The sequence below is a fragment of the Nymphalis io genome, chromosome 1, assembly GCF_905147045.1.
Source record: "Nymphalis io chromosome 1, ilAglIoxx1.1, whole genome shotgun sequence".
NCBI classification, from domain to species: domain Eukaryota; kingdom Metazoa; phylum Arthropoda; class Insecta; order Lepidoptera; family Nymphalidae; genus Nymphalis; species Nymphalis io.
Genome location: NC_065888.1, coordinates 5,704,009 through 5,724,096, shown reverse-complemented (window position 1 = coordinate 5,724,096; position 20,088 = coordinate 5,704,009). Strand labels below are relative to the sequence as shown.

At 33.0% G+C, this 20,088-nt stretch overlaps 1 protein-coding gene across 1 annotated transcript; it reads left to right on the top strand.

The window, feature by feature from the left end:
* Nucleotides 1-5,479: 5,479 nt before the first annotated feature.
* On the top strand, nt 5,480-19,752 carry LOC126768593 (PAS domain-containing serine/threonine-protein kinase). Its single transcript, XM_050486781.1, has 23 exons — nt 5,480-5,567; nt 5,783-5,885; nt 5,960-6,051; nt 6,129-6,283; nt 6,725-6,870; nt 7,935-8,108; nt 8,352-8,471; nt 8,895-9,078; nt 10,907-11,034; nt 11,323-11,548; nt 12,006-12,725; nt 13,335-13,508; nt 13,857-14,017; nt 14,718-14,829; nt 14,970-15,145; nt 15,353-15,493; nt 15,757-15,956; nt 16,306-16,439; nt 16,662-16,799; nt 17,116-17,211; nt 17,385-17,530; nt 17,721-18,782; nt 19,107-19,752. Exons 1-22 carry the CDS (start codon nt 5,536-5,538, stop codon nt 17,871-17,873), a joined length of 3,711 nt encoding a protein of 1,236 aa, XP_050342738.1. The 5' UTR covers nt 5,480-5,535; the 3' UTR covers nt 17,874-18,782; nt 19,107-19,752.
* The last annotated feature ends 336 nt before the right edge of the window (nt 19,753-20,088 follow it).

The window sequence follows — 20,088 nt, the reverse complement described above, 5'->3', positions numbered from 1 at the left end:
GTGTATAAAAACTCATCTCGTATTATTTGATGTAAGATTACAATCTGTCAATTTCAAACAAAATAGGTATAACTAGAACAGCCAAACAAAAATGTACTTTTATTTAGAGCAATTCAATTGTATTTCACTTCATTTTCAAGTATATATTTATGATACGGAAATAGGTATATAAAATGTAAAAAGATTAATACAATTAATGTATGATTTATAAATATATTTTTTAATTGTAGAATTAAATAAATTGTAAGCGATTTACGTAAGTAAGCATTTACATTTAAATATTTGGTATTTTTTGGCATATTGTTCTTAAGTTTTATGGATCCGTTTAAGTGAATGTAATGTCAAGAGAAGGTTGTACCGTTCACTGTACTACACAATAAATATAAATTTTTGAATTAGTCGTAAAAATAGCTCATTTGTTGATAGAATAGATCAATATAATCTAAATAACAAAAATATGTATTGTTTAAATCATTATGTCCTTTTGACCGAACTTCGACCAGAGCGGCCAATTTCAATGACAGCTAATCATCACTGCGCATGAGGCACAAGTATATACGCATACATAGGTGCACTCTCTATTCTCTAATTTCCATGGTCATATGGGACGGCAATAGATGTGACAAGATAGTAAAGAGATAAGGCGAAAAAAACGGCATTACGTTCCTTTTCTGGAAAAAAGTTTTTACTTTTATTTACCGTGTCTCGACTGCTCTGCAGCTCTCATACACAATGACTGACATATTTCTAAAAATCATAGAATATTACTTTTAAAGATTCCAGTCTGTAATCTGTGAAAAAAAATATAATGTAGTACATAATTTTAACATCTACCGCAATTTATCAGAGCAGACAAGACGTGGCTCACGACATATGTGGGCGCATCGCCGTTTATTATTTTTTGAATATACCTAGTAGCTATTGAAAGTGCATTGTGTATTATTTGCGAAATTATGTTTATCTTTCTATTTGTGTCACGACGTCTGATGTAAGTTTCGTTAAATGATTTTGTAGACATGAAACGTAGTGATTAAGTATTTCTCTTCTTTGATGATTACTTATTTCAGCTAATTATTCATCGATGCTTTGTTTATGCATACATTAAGTTATAATTATAAAACCTATTTTAAAAATTACAAGATATTAAATACTTAAAACTTCAATGGATCAAATTATGTATATTCGATGTTTATACGACTCATAGAATGTGTAGTATTGTGTTCTTTAGCATCTTATATAAGAACGATAGCACAGTAATGAAACGCAAGCATCTGACCTCGCTTGTCTACAGAAACATTTGCCTCTACAATGCAGTCAACGCCTTTTTATGTATAAATATTGTACATGTGCAATTTTAATATAACCCTAGAATATTAAAATATTCCAGGTAGTACAAAAATATGGGCAAGTACGAAATTCTTTAATATCACATAGAAAGAAAGACAAATTTAATTCTACGTACAGAAACTTTTCGCATTAATAGATTATATACTTTATTAGTTTCAGATTTATCCAAACAGTTAACACCCATCTTGAATTTTATACAATATGTCACATAAAAGTGGGCACACGGGCATAATCGATGATGTAAAAGGTCTTAATATTATCTTTTATTCAACATATAATTATTTACAATTACTAATTTATAGTCTAATTAAAAATTTCCATCGTTTCGGAAAAGAAATACCCTGACCTGAGAAGAACTGGCGAAAGAAGCTCTGAGGTTTTTTTTTTAATCCGTTATTAAATAACAGAGCTTATAATAATCAAATGCGTTGTGGACTAAGATCACTAGTACCTACATTTCAGTTTCATGAGAACCCATTTTATGAATTATTCTCCATAGTGTAATTTATTTTGGCATTCCTATGGAATTTGGTTTAGTTTATGAATAAAAAAAATAGTAACTACTTATTTAATGTTGTGTAAGGTGTATATCCGCAGTATACTAGAATATGCTTCACTTATTTGGTATCAATCATTTAACGAACATAAAAATCGAATCGAACCTGTGCAAAAATTCTTTACCAAATATTTAGCATTTACAGACCATCAGTACCCTTGCATTTAACCGACCGAGCGAACCACAGTTAAAGGCTGAAACACTTTGAGATAAACTCCTTAGAACACCGGAGAAATATCACAGATTGATGCTGTATTCTATGTTAGAAACATAAAATGTAAATCGTAAGCATACTATACAACTTCTCCTACTATAAAACTTAAGCCGACAAATCCTTGAATTGTATAGCCACAATGGATTTTATGGTCTGTTAAAACAATCAACTCAGAATAGCAACAGTATTGTTTAAACGTATTTTTCACATGAAAAAGAATTCATACATTTTATCTGCTCACAATAAAAGACGAATCAAAGGTCAGATTATTAAAATGTATATAACATTAAGTGAAACACACTATTCGTACGAGAACATTTATTATTTTCAAAAAGACATAAAGACTAATTTATTATAGGTACGTGGGTACATGGCCTCAATAATAACCTATTCATTAATAAAAACTATTTAAATACCCGACTTACAGAGCCTTTGATTATTTTTTGAAGAAACAATTTTGTTATGTTTAAACGATTCATAATTCGAGTACCTATAGTAAATTCCAACGACGAAAGTAAAGATAAACTAAACCTTATTGTTAGATTTACATATTCCATGCGATTTGCTATATATCTTTATTTGTATGTATTGTAATATATATATATATATATATATATATATATATATATATATATATATATATATATATATATATATATATATATATATATATATATTACAATATATACATTACAATATATATTACAATATATAATTACAATATATACATATATATATATATATATATATATATATATATATATTCCGTTTATGTATGTACTTTTAAACAATTAGTTTAAGATTTTAAGCGCTTAATTTTATAGAATGAGAACATTGCGATATTCTCTATATAATGAACTAGGGCTTCATATATTTTCATCATTCATATATATATTTCTTCATAGCTTTTTAAATCCTTAACAACAATAAAGTCGATCGATTTCATCCTAAATCCTACATTAACCTATGTCACAATAAAACCTTGTATCCGTGTTCAGTACCGCCTTACAATCGAAATCAATGTCCGTCCACCTCCGTCATTAACAGTAATAATTAATTATATTTATAAAGCAACAATACATTTATACGTTATTCCAGATAACACACGATCAAAATAAAGCTTTGTGTTTTAGATCGAACGACTCAAATTTATGTGGCAGCTAAAAAAACATAATTAGGTCCACTTACAGCTGGGTGGGGTAAATCGAAAGGACTATGGAAAGACCTTGGGATTTGAAAGTACACAATAACCGGAACATACTTGTAACGCACGTATTATATTATTCTCTCATAGACTATTCTCGAAGAAAATAAAAGAAATCTTTGAATAGTTTAGCTCCGCAATTATAAGCATCAAACGATCTTTGTGCATCGGATGCGCAAAAACGGCTAACGGCTTCCCCGTAATTCACTAATAAGTTCATAACCTAATAATATTAATAAAAAAACTTATATTTTTAGAAAATCAATGGCAACATATATATATTTTTGAATACCTACATGTAAAATATATATTTAAAAAACATTTTAAGCCTTTAACTTCTACAAACACAGACACTTTTCATATCTACCTAATCTAAAATGAATATTCCATATTTTTTACAATTGTTTTTTCTTTTCCTAAGTTTATCCATGATTTATTTATTCTAAGAAAGCAATAAATTTAAATGAGCTTACGAATAAGTGTCCGCTCTTCGCTAGGGTAAAATGACAAAACAGATCCAATTGGATCCTTGACATTTTTTAAAATAAATATAATTAAATTAAATACTATAATAAAAATCAGCATGTTACAGTATGCCCATGACTTAATTTCTGCGCATTTTTTTAAATAACTTGTAATATTGTTGAAAGTATTGGTCTAAACTGCAAAGTGATAATTTATATTTGCAGAAAACGCTTAAAATTAGTATGTTATTTATTTTGATTAGAATCGAAAAATATATTATACTATCTCATTTTCTATTTTGATATGATTGGTGACAAACTCCAATTTTTTAACGACACGGGATTTGAAATACAATACTTTGGGATATGCATATAAACTAGCCACTAAGCCAACATTTCTGTTAATGGTTGATTATTAACATAATATAATGAAGTCCACCAGACCGATTTCAGCTACGGTGACCATTATAGAAACTAGACAACTGCAAAATAATAGCAAAATATCGTTTACAAACACAGATCGGCTTTGAAAACAAATCAGGCGTTTAAATAAAAATGTATAATAATACATTAAATAAATTTTATTTTTAACTAATATTATAGAGTATAAAGATCAGGAAAAGTATATCATAAATGGTCTTCACCCGCAAACCGTAACCGTAACCGTAACAGCCTGTAAATGTCCCACTGCTGGGCTAAAGGCCTCCTCTCCTCTTTTTGAGGAGAAGGTTCACCCGCAAGTGTCTACCGAAATGTATGAAATAAAGAATGGCGGGCGCTACTGTAGCTAGTAGGTATAACCTGAAATTATTTTTTAATGTGCTAGTTGTGGTTATTGGATGTACGGAATAATTTGAAAACTTTCTTTTTTTAATATATTTTTAAATTATTAACCCTAACTAGTCATATTTGAATGTAAAAAAACAGGCAGCACTGTGAACATTAAATAATATTTTATGTTATCTATAATATAAATGTTATTTAAATCAGCCACATTTCAGGTTAGAAGGCATACAGTTTGAGCTCTGAGTATGCATGCAAGTTTATGAACAATATTGGTTCATTATATTTTTTCACGTAAGGCAACACGCAAATAAATAATTAATTAATTGCCTGCAAATAATGAATGCTTGAATGTATTTTTAATTTGTATTTGAAATTACCTCTCAAACTGAGTGTACAACAAAAATTTAGGGATTCTTAATCGATATTTAGGAGAATTTGAAGTTGGTCCTAGGGGGAATATTCTGTAGGATTTGGCATCACTGGCTTTTGGAACTTACACTAGTGACCGTAGACAGAGATTTGTTTCTTTGTCTACGCTAGTGACCAATCTGCTTCAATGCAGATTGCAGACATATGGCAGATTTTCATCCAACACACAAGAACATTCAGTGGTTCTGGCGCACATATGAAACCATAATCTACTTAGCGCATAAAGGAATAGTAAAAAAAAATTGACATTAAAATTGACCAGAAAAGAAAATAAAAATTTACTTCAAAAATTTTATATAATTATTTATGAATATATTTTGAATTTTAGGCTAAATTTGTTTGAATTCTTTTGAATTTGCGAATGCTAATTACTTCCAAATTACTTCCAATGCAATAACAAAACTTTTGACAACAGATTACGGTTTACCTCTTTTGTTTGAAAATTAAAAATTTAGCTTAACGACTAGTTGCAGTAATAAGAAAATATTATCGCATTATCGACTTCGCCAATAGGTGTAAAACATTTCACATTAAAATGGAAACAGCAAAGATGCTACAATTTAACAGGTATATTGAAATATAGCATAACTTTTCAGGTCTATTAACCAATTGCTGTATTTTGAACTTGCGCGCTGTAACTTATTGATTTTCTTATAAAAATAACTCTGTAGGATGTAAATAAATCATAAAGTGCTGATTAGCATTAGCTTGTTGTACGTTACTGTAATATTTATTGTTAACGTGTTGTAAAACTGATAATGAACATTTTTTTACTGAAACAGTGGTGCTACTACAGAATTAGCGGATTTAACTCCTGTTAAACCTAGACTAGGCAGATTTTTAGATGTTTATTCACCAGAACATCTAAATTTAACACCAAAGGATGTAAGTACTTATTGAAAGTCTTGCATATTGACATGTTTTCTGTACACAATCGAAATATTTTTTTTATATTCTAGAAACGAAAGCTTACACTTGCTGCAGTAACAAATGAAAACATTAATAGTTTACTTACGCCTGAAAAACATCTTATCATCAATGACAAATGCAGGTAAATATTGCAGGTAATTAGTTATGTCTTAAATAAAATAAAAATGGCCTTATTCTAATATTAAAAGAAAATTCCAGAACGGTCAAGCCAGAACAAAATTTTTGCAATGTTTGGAGCAACTGCTCCTTTGAAGGCAACCAGAGTTTTCCACGATTAAACCGGCGAGTAAGACCTATTAAGATGGATCTGGAGACCCCTACTAAAGTGAAACCTGCTGTTGACTTAGTAAGAGGCAAGTGAATAAATAAAACAATGCAGTGGTAACTTGAATTGACATTAAATTATAAAATATATAAAATGATGATTGAAAAGTGCTATAATAAGTTACATCCTTTTTAACATTCAACTAATTGCTCTGTAAGCAGTAAGGCTGATAGATACCAATATAAGTAAAATATATTTAAAACAAAGAAATTTCTACTAATATATTTGTCTTAAAAATTTAATAATTTTTTTATCTCCACTGCACCAATCAGCCCCTTTAAGTCTGCTCTATTCTATAATTCGCCATTTTATCCTGATGCCGTCCCTAAAAGTCATTAAGTAAAGAATGATATTTATTTAATTAACAATACATTTTAAATACAAATAAAATACATCCTAGGATGAGATGGAAAAAAATATTGATTTGTAAACATGTCGAATCTATATTGCAATGTTCTTTTATTTTTAGTTGATGGTCCTAATGGATTACGATTCAACACAACTTTGGCAGCTGGTGAAGTCGCGGGTTCCCCAGCTCAGTCCCAAACAGATCGTCTGCAACAGTCAATTAATCCCTCAAAGGCAGTGTTCACCATAGAACCAAATTCATCTAAAGTAAATATGTTTAAATTAGAAACATAATTTCTAGAAGACATTTTACGTAAACATTGAAGAATATTCATCTTTATAAATATTATTGAATTACAGACAGAATTTTTTTTATGATAACAATAGTTTAGTTAGTTATGTTTAGCTGAAACAAATTAGCCATACCTTTAATTATTATCCTACTACACTACACTGTAAAAAGGTAATAATGCTTTTTGCCTTATTTTGTTGTCATAGATATTTCATTACAATGTATATTTTGTATTTATTAGAGTTTAGAGAACTCTAAACCCTTTTATTGTTCTCCTTTTTTTGTGTAAATACATATCACACCAAAATGTAAAGTAAATACATACTAACTACATGCCTTGGATTCATACCCATAAAATAAGGATTTTATTCTGATATACTTTTAAAGTAAGGGGATTAGATTAACAATCGCCAAACAATCAATTTGCTCGTACTGTGCTAATGTGTCGTACAACATGCCCTTTGTATATTTTCACGCTTTTATTTAAATAAAAGTCATAATATTTTAATAAATACTGTTTAAAATTGCAATCTTTAAGTGGCAATATTTATGTACATAAAAGATTTTTATATATTATTTATTTTGTTAAGAGTTAATACTTTGTAACAATTAAGCTAAACTGAAGTTATCATAATATTTCGTTCTTTACTTTAAAAATTAAAATTAATACTGTGAGCTATCTATAAAAGAGGTATGATGTCGCTGATTGTTGTAGAAATTTTAAAGACCTACAAATCTCTTATATAACAGTTTTTGTACAATCATAGTTTTGGCAGCATTCAATTCAAAAGCGTTTGAACCAACAATTGTCACTCCCACTTCATCAGGATATTATGCTATATTTCAAAAATTTGCAAAATATTAATATTCTTTATAGTATAGGTCCCGACGGAAACTATAAACTACAATTAAACTTATACAAAATTTTATATCACTTTGTAATTTTTGCATGAAATGAAAAAAAAAACAAAACTTACCTCGTTAATAGTGTGATAATCAGAATTAATTCAAGGTATATGTACTTTTCCTATTATTATAGATTCTCATTGTCAACAACAAGGCTTGTTCCCTCCTTGGCTATTCATCGGGAGAACTATGCGATCTTCGTTTCACTGATCTCTTAAGAAAAAGAAGCAGCAAAACATTCAAGTTACATGATGCAGGAGATGCTGACATTTCTGAAGATGGCACTATTATATTGCTGAGTGGAAAAGTAATTCAAATCTATTACATTTTTTTAAAAAGTACCTCTATGCCATATTTGTTAATTTCATAGAATGTTTACTACAAAGTTCCTTAAACTATCTAAATTTTAATTGTCATAAGTGTTCATAAGTGTTACTTTTTGCTTTTAAAACTTAAGAAAAATTAAAAAAAGTATAAAGTTACTCTGAATTATGCTAATTTGTGGTTTTGTTTGTCTTATACCCATATGCTCAATGTAATTGTCTTGTAGGTTGTTGAACTCGTATCAAAAGTCGGTGGATCAGTCCAAGTTTCACTTTGGATAAGACAATTAGATAACGATGGACCATGCTTGGTAGTCGCTGAACCAGTTATATGTAAAAATGTTGTGGTAAGATGCATATTATTTAAATATTAACATTTTATAAAAATTACTGTGTATGTAAGCGGGTAAACATGCATTTATAATTTGTACATTTACATATAATTAAGATGTTCTTTATACATATATATATGTCATAGAAATTTTTTTTACTTATTGCTTATTATAAAAAAATACAATTCAAGTTTACATTGCTCAGAAAATACAGACCTATGAGTTTGTTCTTTGAGAACACATTCGAAACTTGAATAAATTTAAATGTGGAATACAAATGAAATGTCATCATGTATTAAAAGCAAAATTAATTTAAGTTTAAAAAATATATATATTTGTAAATAATATTTAGCAATTTTTTTTAATAATCTCTTAATACAACAATATATACAGGTTATTGAAAACTGATATGTGTAACAATATATTATATATTTTCAGTTGACAATAGATGCAGAGACTGGTATAATATTGTCCTGTGACGGTGATGACGCAGCTATGTTGTTCCAAGCTGATTCATCTGAGAAATTAATCGGTTTGCCTATTGCATCCCTCATACCTTCCATACAAATACCAGCATATGATGCGCCTATGCCTAAAAATATATCTAAACAGAAGGTGACTGGTAAGTAGATTCAATCAATTTGAGTGAGCCAGTGTAACTACAGGCACAAAGGACGTATCATCTCAGTTTCCGAAGTCGGTAGCGCATGCATGACGTAAGGGATTATAAGTATTTTATGGTGTCAGTGTCTATAGGTGGTGATGACCACTTATCATCAGGTGGCCCATTTGCCCCTATAACTTATGATATATAATTAAATCATACGATGTAACCAAACATTATACATAATTGAGTATAATATAATTTTTACTTTTTTTTTAGTATCAGTGCAATTATTTTGTTAAAGTTAATATGGTTAAGTATTTCTAATATTTTGCTCTTACACATATTCTGTCACGGTAAGAACATACGATAGTCAGTTTTTAGTATTTTTTTATAATTCCACAAATAACATGATTTATGGATTAGTCTCTATGTACAGAATGGTTATTATTCTAAACGATTTGTAAACCTATAATTTTTACCTTGCAGTAATATTAGGTCCTTACATATGAAATTAGCGTATTGTACGGGAGGAATATAGTCAATTTTTTTTTTTTTGTATATATATTTAATTTATCAAAGTATGCACCGTTGTTATCTATGCACTTTTCCCATCTCATAGGTAGTTCATTGATCCCTTTACTAAAAAAACCATGGGGGCGAGAATCATTATTATAAACTCTTTGAAGGCGGTTTGGACTGCCGCATCGGAGTTGAATTTTTTTCCTTGTAAGAAGTTGTCCAAATTCCGGAATAATGGTAATCTGTTAGAGCAAGGTCCGGGGAGTACGGTGGATGTCGCAGACATTCCAATTTTAGCTCATCTAACTTAGTGGTCGTTTGTTGTGCAGTGTGTGGTCTTGCGTTGTCGTGAAGCAGCAGTGGCCTAAAGCGATTGACCAATCTCGGTTGTTTAGCAGCTAGTTCTTCCTTCATGGTTTGCAGTTGCTGACAATAGATATCTGCCGTAATCGGTTGGCCAGATTTTATAAAGCTGTAGTGAACGACACCGGCGCTAGTCCACCAAACACTCACAAGTAACTTTTTCTTAGTCAATTTTCGTTTAGGGCAGGATTTGGCTGGGTCTCCAGGGTTCAGCCATTGCGACGAGCGCTTCCGATTATCGTACAGTATCCACTTTTTATCACAAGTAATGATTCTATTTAAAATCCCTTCCTTATTGTGTCGGTTGAGCAAAGTAATACAGCAGTCGACGCGTGTTTGCAAGTTAGAATCACTCAATTCATGAGGTACCCATCATTAAAGATTTTTTAATTTCCCGATTTGCTTCAAGTGGATTAATACAGTTGTATCACTTACCCCGAAGCCTGCAGCTATCTCTGAAGTGCTTTGTGATGGATCAGCTTCCACAATAGCCTTTTATTCTTCATTTTCCACTTTGGTCTCCGGCCGTCCACGGGGTTGGTTCTGAAGGTTTCATTTCGAAATTTCCAGAACGAAAACGTTGAAACCAAAAACGTACTGTACTTTATTTTGCGACACCAGCGCCGTACACATCATTAATCCTTCGAGCTGTTGCTGCAGCACTGGTGCCCCGGTAGAACTCGTACTCGTATATATACCGATATTTCATGTTTTCCACTGTGCGGTAATAAGCGGCGCCAAAGAAAAAAATAATGAGGTAAAAACAAATGAATGACTGTTTTCAAAATTCAAATGCTGGTACATTTGATCTAAATGAATGTATAAATTTGAATTTGGAATTCTTAACCAAAGATATAAAATATTTCAGATCAAAGTGGTCAGTACGACAAAACGCTAATTTCATATGTAAGGACCTAATATAAAGAATAATAATTTTTTTTTAAATATTTTTGTTTTTCAGGAAGAACATTAGATGGGGGCTCTTTTCCTCTTTGTCTTTGGATATCTAAACTAAATACTGTGGAATCAGCAACATGGTCATCATTAAAGACTACAAAAGAAAATCATGTATTCATAGTGAATGTTAGGGTAAGCAAAGTTACTTATGAAATAAAATATATTGTAGTATTTTTCGTTTGCTTGTTATTAAAAGCTTGTAATGTCTGCTTGCAGAGCTCACAAGCTTTTGATAACAGACAAACACATTCCTTCTGAGATTCCAACTGAAGTATGACGATAATGATTATATTGTCCTGACCGATTTATGCACAGTGGCCATTCTCAATGGCTTAGGATATATTGTAGTTCCCAAGTTCGTGCGCAGATAAAGACTACTCCCTCTTTATTATTAACTTCTAACCCTTCTACACTTTTTAGGTAACTTACAATGTAAGTGGTCTTCTGGTAGTAGATGAAAATGGCATCATAACAGCTTGCAATCAACACTTTTCAATGCTGACTTTTGGCAAGGCCCATTCCGAAGTTATCGGTCACCACATCGAGAATGTTATACAGAACTTTTGCCGGGAGTCCGACCTTGTCAAATTGCAGGACAGAAACCGAAACCTGACGCTGTCGGTAAATAATGATGATGAAGATTCAGGTAAAGTAAAAGTTCAGGTATTGTAATTAATTAAAACATTGCTTAAATTAAAGCCATTACTGTATGAACGTAACTAAGCTAAACGTACTGAGGCGCGCCGAAATGGTCCGCGGTTTGATAGAATATGTAATTCTTAACTAAATTTCTTAACGTTAATTTGTGTTCTAAATATGATTGTGCTCGGCAAATAAGAAAAACATCACGTATGTATTGAATAACATTCCTTCCCCGGAATGCGCAGGAAAGGAGGGCTTTGGCAAGAAATGGACATTCATTTGCTGTTACTACTATGTTAACATTGTCATTAACCAAAATAAAAACTAATTTTAAAACTAAACGAAAGGTTTAGTTTTTAAATTAGTTTTATAATAATATAATAATGCACTATTTATTCATTTAAAAGTTTTAAAACCTTAAATTAAATGTATATAATTAAAGAAAAACATTATTATTGTAGCTTCTGATACTGACGATGATTCCTGTGAAGCATTTAATGGAAGTCAAAAATCTGCTTGTATGTCTCTAAACGTGCAACAGTCAATGCTATCGACGACTCGGGAGAAGTCCTCCAGCGCACTTTGTCTCGACAAGTCCTACAGCATGGTCACCCACACGCCGACACCCACGCAGGATATGGTCTCCAGCCTTAGCACTACGGAGCAGAGGAACGACATATCCGCTCTGCCGGATGTGACGTCTGGCATGTCCGGCATATCCATAGACGACGAGAACTACTGCCAGAGCAGTATATCGAAATCTCGGTCAGAAAATATACTCCGATCTGAACAATCCAATCAAGTTAAACAGACGCCGACTAAACAAGTTGAAAAATCTGATTCTATATACTACACGTCCCAGCATTCGCAGGAGGTCACGCCGACTGGTAATTCTCGGGTGCGATTGAACGAAACGTCGTTGAGACTGTCATTCGATTCAAGTAAATATAAATCTAATAAAGCCCAGGGAAAAGAGGATAGGAGCAGTATATCGCTGGACTTCTGCGACTCGAACGAAACTAGCGCAGACTTCCTAACACCGATAAACGAAATGCCACCGCCGGGCTGCGAAATAGAAGACCTGCCGAAACATAATGGTAATGATGAAAGTATCGACAGCTTGAGTAATGACAACGATTTGGAAACGCAAACTGAATCTGCGCCCAGAAAGAAGTATGACGGTAAGATTTTTTTATTTTTTTGTGTTTGCTATTTTTTTAATATTTCATGCCTCCCAAGTCCTAACTGTGTGGTAACTACTCACCTAATCAAATAAAAATTTCAAATAAAAACTAGACAAACATATGGTATACATAACTTTATAAAATTAAATATCATGAGTGCTTAACATGTGTAATATTAATTTGGGGTGCGCGTAGTTTTTTTTATATTTTCCTCCGCGACAAATATCCGTACCATAATCTTTTATTTACCACGGCAGCTGCTTTTAAATTTCTTCTATCATCTTTATTTCGATTCTATTTAATCTCGGCCCACGGATTTATCCATACGTAACGAAATGTCTGATGACAGTTTCCTTTTAATTTATGAGGATCTCTGTAAGTGCAAGTAGTCAGATGTCGTCTATCAAAGCAATATTAGGTAGACAACATTTGTAAGGTTTTGCTAATATCATTCTAATATGCTTTATTAAATTTCTTTGCTATTACAGCCGAAATGAATTCATCCGCAAAAACTATACAAAGGTGCCGTTACAGTGTGTAAATTATAATGAAAATTATATGTATATAACCTTTTTATTCATATTTTCACACGTTAAATGCTATTAGATGACCCTCCTGAAACACCCTGTGCTACGAAACGTGTACTTCGCACGCACATAACAACATCGACGCCTCAACACACCCGCAACAGCAAGTCCGAACAATGCGACACGAACGACTGCGGGTACAAAGACGGCACGTACAAGGGCGTCGTAGTACATAAAGATGGAACAGAACTTAGTGAGTTATAATAAATTTCTAGTATTTTGTTTTCGAAAACGACAGCCATTTTTTCCTATTATAAACTAAAAATATATTGATTGAATTCATAGATTATGTAGATCTTAACCAAATATGTCATCTCAATTCAAGATCAATGTTGTTCATTTATCTTAACTTCTGCCATTGGAATAGACTGTAATAAATAATATGCAGTAAAACTAGTTTGTCCTTTAAGGTGATCATCGCTACTCATTGACATTTAATGCTATGACGTCGGTGCATTTGGCGAACAAACAATGGGGTCATTATAGCCAGCAGATTCTTAGTAAAACTCTATTCACACACCTAACTGTCTACTTGTCATAGGTGCAGTGTACACGGTGTCGAGCATGCAGCTGGCGACGGGCCTGCGCGTGCGCTGCGTGTGGCTGCGAGTACGCGCGGCCGACGCGGCGCTGGAGCTGGCGCCGCGACACGCCACGCTGGCCTCCAGCCTCGCCTCCACCGCAGACAACTCGCTCGTGCTCGTGAGTACACGTGTCGAGCGTGCAGCTGGCGCCGCGACACGCCACGCTGGCCTCCAGCCTCGCCTCCACCGCAGACAACTCGCTCGTGCTCGTGAGTACACGTGTCGAGCGTGCAGCTGGCGCCGCGACACGCCACGCTGGCCTCCAGCCTCGCCTCCACCGCAGACAACTCGCTCGTGCTCGTGAGTACACGTGTCGAGCGTGCAGCTGGCGCCGCGACACGCCACGCTGGCCTCCAGCCTCGCCTCCACCGCAGACAACTCGCTCGTGCTCGTGAGTACACGTGTCGAGCGTGCAGCTGGCGCCGCGACACGCCACGCTGGCCTCCAGCCTCGCCTCCACCGCAGACAACTCGCTCGTGCTCGTGAGTACACGTGTCGAGCGTGCAGCTGGCGCCGCGACACGCCACGCTGGCCTCCAGCCTCGCCTCCACCGCAGACAACTCGCTCGTGCTCGTGAGTGTGTAGTGTCGAGCGTGCAGCTGGCGACGGGCCTGCGTGTGCGCTGCGTGTGGCTGCGAGTGCGCGCGGATAACGCGGCGCTAAAGACACTGTGTTAATGAAATAAAAACACAATTGTCTTATCTTCTATATTATAATTATATACTAGAGATGTGCGGAGAAATTGACAATCGATTATATATACAATCGATGTTAAAATGTATGAATAAAAAATATTAATAAATTTCATTTCATTTCAGGGTAACAAATCTGCTAGCAGTAGGCCACAATCGATGTCATTAATGAGCCAAGGTGGAGAGGAACAAATCGCCGGAGAATATAACAAGAATTATGTAACGCTAAAACAAATTGGTAAATATTTAAATGCTAAAGATTTATTGTTTTATATTTACTCACTTGAATTTTAAATTTAGATGAAAAACAATATTTCTGATATTATTTTTAATTTTTTAGAAGCGAACAGTCACGTATAAAGTAGATCATGTCCGCAGGGAAGGGCGCGTACGGGTGTGTAAAGATGGCGTACCGCCGCGTGGACCGGCTGCTGTGCGTCGCCAAGTTCATCCTCAAGGAGAAGGTGGGAGTCGCCTTCTGGAGCGACGCGCCCGACGGCCGCCGCGTGCCGCTGGAGCTCAGCCTGCTGCTCACACTCGACCATCCCAATATCGTGAGTGCCTCGCAACTACACACTGCTGCAAATATGCTTCTACTAACGTTTCTATAAAAGAAGTAAGTCAGAAAATTTTATTGTCTTAGTGAATTTGCAAATGATATCATTTATTTTTATATTACTGTAAGAAACTAGTTACAACAACTTCAGCGTTTTCTAACTATCTAATAGTAATTAACATTATATGTATTGTTAATGCTTCAGGTTAGTGTAATCGACGTGTTCGAGAATGAAAAGTATTTCCAAATGGTTATGGAGAAGCATGGCGCAGGCATGGACCTGTTCGAGTTTATCGAACGACGGCCAAGACTTGACGAGCCGCTACTTAGCTATATATTTAGACAGGTCCGATAAACGACATTTTTAGCACACTACTCTTCATATTTGCTATTATATAAACAATATTCCTTAGAATAGAAAAATATTTAAAAAATAAAAAACAGAAAAATGTAATTTATAAATAACTTCTATGTGAGAATCACATTTTTTTATTGTTATTGAATAGTCTAACCATTTATAAATTGCATCTTTTTATTTTCAAAGTAATCACATATTCAAATAATTGAAGGAATAGTGTAAACAATATGAAAAGGCTTTTTTATTTTTAGATTGGCCAAGCTGTGGAATACTTACATTCTCTAAATATTCTGCATCGCGATATAAAAGATGAAAACGTGATTATTGACAATAAATTTCACGTAAAGCTCATCGATTTCGGCTCGGCGACATTCATGAGCAAAGATACTCTTTTCGCGACCTTCTACGGAACTACAGAGTACTGCAGTCCAGAGGTGTTGGCGGGCAACAAGTACGTAATATATTTACATTTATTTGTTAATACAGCAATAACAGTAATTTTAGTCTTTCATTACATCACTAAAGACAAAGTATTTGTACATTTGTTAATTACCAATGATACCATTATATAATTAAAATATATTAATTTGAATTTTAATTGCGTCATAATATAGTGCAGCGTCAATATATTTATAAAAGGTATTCCTCAATTATGGTTAATATAAAAATTATGTGCAAAAAAACTTCACTGAACGCAATGATCATAGTACTTTAAGTATCACAATATTCCGTAATTTCGTTGCATTTAATTCTGTTACTCAATCCGATTCAAGTGTGAAAATAATCGTCATTTTTTTCAGGTATGCCGGTCCTGAATTGGAGATGTGGTCAATGGGGATAACTCTGTATGTGCTGACGTTCTTTGTTAACCCATTCTCTGACATCGAGGACACAATACAGGGGCCACTTACCTTCCCTCAAGTCGTTTCGGAAGGTAGCATAATAGTATTCTATAATTTCATTAATATTAAGTTCAATTTATTTCAATCTTCTTTTTCAGAAGAAAATCCTTTTTTTACTTGACCAGTACTTTTTCTAGTATTAATTTTGATGTTTTTTGCAAAGTTTTTAAAGAATATTAGACCGTGGGTCTATATATTTGTTTTTACATTCTTGAAGCTCTTGAATCGACTGATTCACATGAATTTTAATACAGATCTGGAGCAGTTACTGCGCTGGATGTTATGCAAGGAGCCGCTGCAGCGCTGCACGGTGGCGCAGCTGATGGCGCACTCGTGGATCAGACAACCAGTCGCCATTGACAACTACGTCTTCCAAGACGTTGTTGATTGCGGTACCTAATGATTTTTTATATTTATGTGTATTGACTAAATTAGCGTTATTATATTAATGAAAATGCTAAAAATTAAACCAATAAAAAGTAAAATTTGAACTCTTTTTATTTTATTAAGAAACCACCATTCACTTAAAAATTTACCGGATATGTCATCTTACATTACAGTCGCTTCATTCAATCATTTTATTTAACTTACATACATTCTAAATTGTTGTTACTGTTGGTTTCTTAAAATATTTTTTATGTAGAACGTAGTTGTACTTAAAACATTAGCTAGATTATCCCCAGTATGAGTGATTCGGATGTTTTTTAGATCGTCACGAAGCAAACCCTGAAATGTACTTTAGTGGCAGTTTCGGCTCCCCGCGCTCTGCGTCTCCTGTATCTCTCGCTGACCCTCTTGCTAAAGGTATTAAAGTAGACGATTATAGATGCTTCAGTTTCATTTTTTTCATTTATGCACTGTAATATTTGTGTTTAACTAATTAATCAATTCATTTTTTCTTTATTAAAAATCTTTAAACAGAGAACAGTCGGCTATTTGGTATTCAGTTCTGTCACGTTATTCGTATTCGTTTCCAGAACGTTCTCACCCGTCGGAGCAAGTGGCGCGCTCGGACAAGGACCAGTGCCGCGACGAACCCAAGCGCAGCTCGGTGGCCCTGCACGCGCTGTCCGTCGAGCGAGACGTGCATTCCGACAACTATAGTCTCAGATCTTCAGCAGACGTAAGACGCGTATAGATATACGACGATATACGTAGAGATAATCATCTCTCTGGTATCATTCTTGCTGACTCGCGAATGCAGATATGACATTATTAAATATATATATTAGCCGAGCGAAGAAAATAAGATTAATATTTTGATATAACACAATGAAATTAAGTTTTTTTTTTAAATATGTTACTTTCCTCAGATACTAGATATATCTTCGAAGCCGGTATCTGATGCAGCGCTTACTGACATCAGTTCCGATGCGACCGGCCACGCCGCCTGCGATATCGACTACGACTGCGACCAGTATGAATGCGACAGTTGGGATGAATGCGAGCAGGACAGCTTCTCATAAATGCGACTGAGCTAGACGAAAAATATTGTGAAGCTTACTCGTAGCTGAAATATATAAATTTTCGTAATTGTTGATTCACTGTTGCGAGTGTAGTATAAATATTTCGCCGTAAAAGTGTCGTTTGATGAGATATTTATATGTCAATGTGTGCGGGCTACAGTCTTGTTGTTACAATGCAGGAATATCATATCGCTTTGTGCTATAGAGTAGGAATTATTATAATTAAATATTGAGTATTAATTGCCAAAAGATAACGGATAAATTACAGTCTGTATTATTATATTTTATTCAAATTAGTAATCAAGTTAAGTTTAAGAAACACCCATGGATTAATCTTTATGCTTGTCGCATAGATGATGACTGTTGTAAATGTGTAATATATATATAATGACTGATGTAATATTGTCACAGTAACAGTATTGAAAATAGCTTTTTTTCTTGCCAAAGTATGGAACCACCTTGTCCCAAATTATAACAGTTTGTACAAGGCATATCAAGTAATTTTGTTCCTATAAATCCGCCCTACAATCCAAGTTTGGACTATATTGCCAAATTATTTAAATTAATATCATTTAACATTTATCATTTTAGTATAATAACACCTCGTACCTTTAGAACACAGACTGCTTTTGATATAGTTACATTGTTGACCAATCCTTAGACTCGTATTGTAGCTAGATAATTTGTTTTAACTTTAATTATATTTTTTAATATAAAATTTTAATATTTAATTAATTCAATCAATTCAGTATTAAGATATACAAAAATTTTGCCTAATTAGATAGAAAAATTGTCTTAATCTGCATTATTTATTAGGAATTGATAAAACCTTTGCATTAATGTAGCAATATATTAGAACGCAAATGCAATATTTTTAATATCACAATTATAAATTTATAATATTACAAAGTCGGCTACTTGGAGTTTGTTTTTTGGTATTATAATCTTATATAGATATATATATATATATATATAAAATTATACTGGTTTTTGTGCCTGAGAGAAAGTAAGAAAGGCGGATAAATGCTTAGAAAAAAATGTTATAATGCTTCATTAACATTTTCTAAACGTTGCACAAGTCAAATGATAAATGTGTACATAAATATTGGAGGTTCAAAAAGACGTAGCCGGTGAATTGAAACAGTTTTATTTTTCTATTTTAATAACTTTATCAATTGATCAAGTCGATCGACTTGTTCATACAAAATACAAATTCTAAGATGCCGATTTTAGAACGATTAATCTTTGTAATACCTCTGAACTTTTTATTTGCTACATATTGGTGCAGTTTCTGTTATAGAAAAACTTACACTGATTGAACAAGACTTATATACTGCTTATTTTTTCAAAAGTTTGACGCAAAAAGAAGTGTATTAGTACTGTCAACTAACCATTTTGATCAATTTAAATATATATATAATGTCTTCCAGTTTCTGAAACTCTTGTCAAAGTCAGATTGACTAATTCGACTTTAATCTGATTGGTGATTTGTCGGTGATCGCGATTGCCTTTTACGTTAACCAATGGGCGTTCAGTATTTAGTCATATTAGTTCATCTAAGTTTGCTCATCATTTAAGAAACTGGCGATGTATATAATAGATTCGTCACTATTGATAAACAATTTTCCTAATACAGGAATTTAATTAATATCGTAATATGCAATAATTGTAATAACTAATTTATGATTTCTATAGAAGATGTCTCGACTCAATTTTATTTAATGTGATAAGAAACGAAGCTTTATCTATTCACTCAGTGTATTATAATATTTAAATAAATTAACACTGATTAAACTTTTCCATAATATATATTTCATATCAATACTTAGTTCATAATGTCTTTTCTTTTTTTTACATGTTGAAATATCCAACATTTATTGTTCCTATACTTCCAAACATAGTCTAAAATATTTAACTAATCTTATATTATATCCTTCCTGATACTTAAATCATTCTAAAATATTTTACCATTAACATATAATATCAAATCTTATGATTAACTAGTATAATTAGAATTAGGACAATACATTAGTATTTTCTTACATTAAATAGATTTTAATTAATATTTCGAAAAGAACCAATTCTTGTTTTGTAGATAACATTGTAAATATCATAATGTAATTTGTTACATATCTGTGTTGGGTTCAATTTGATATAGTAAAAGGGTACAAGTGTCCACTGTTTTTAGTATTTTAATGGAAAATTTTGTTGCACT

Bases quoted from the DNA above. Each gene is read 5' to 3' on its own strand.
- LOC126768593 (XM_050486781.1), top strand. From the start codon at position 5,536: ATGGAAACAGCAAAGATGCTACAATTTAACAG. The intron at 17,212-17,384 runs GTATTAAAGTAG...ATTCGTTTCCAG, and splicing joins CGCTGACCCTCTTGCTAAAG to AACGTTCTCACCCGTCGGAG. The intron at 17,531-17,720 runs GTAAGACGCGTA...TACTTTCCTCAG, and splicing joins GTCTCAGATCTTCAGCAGAC to ATACTAGATATATCTTCGAA.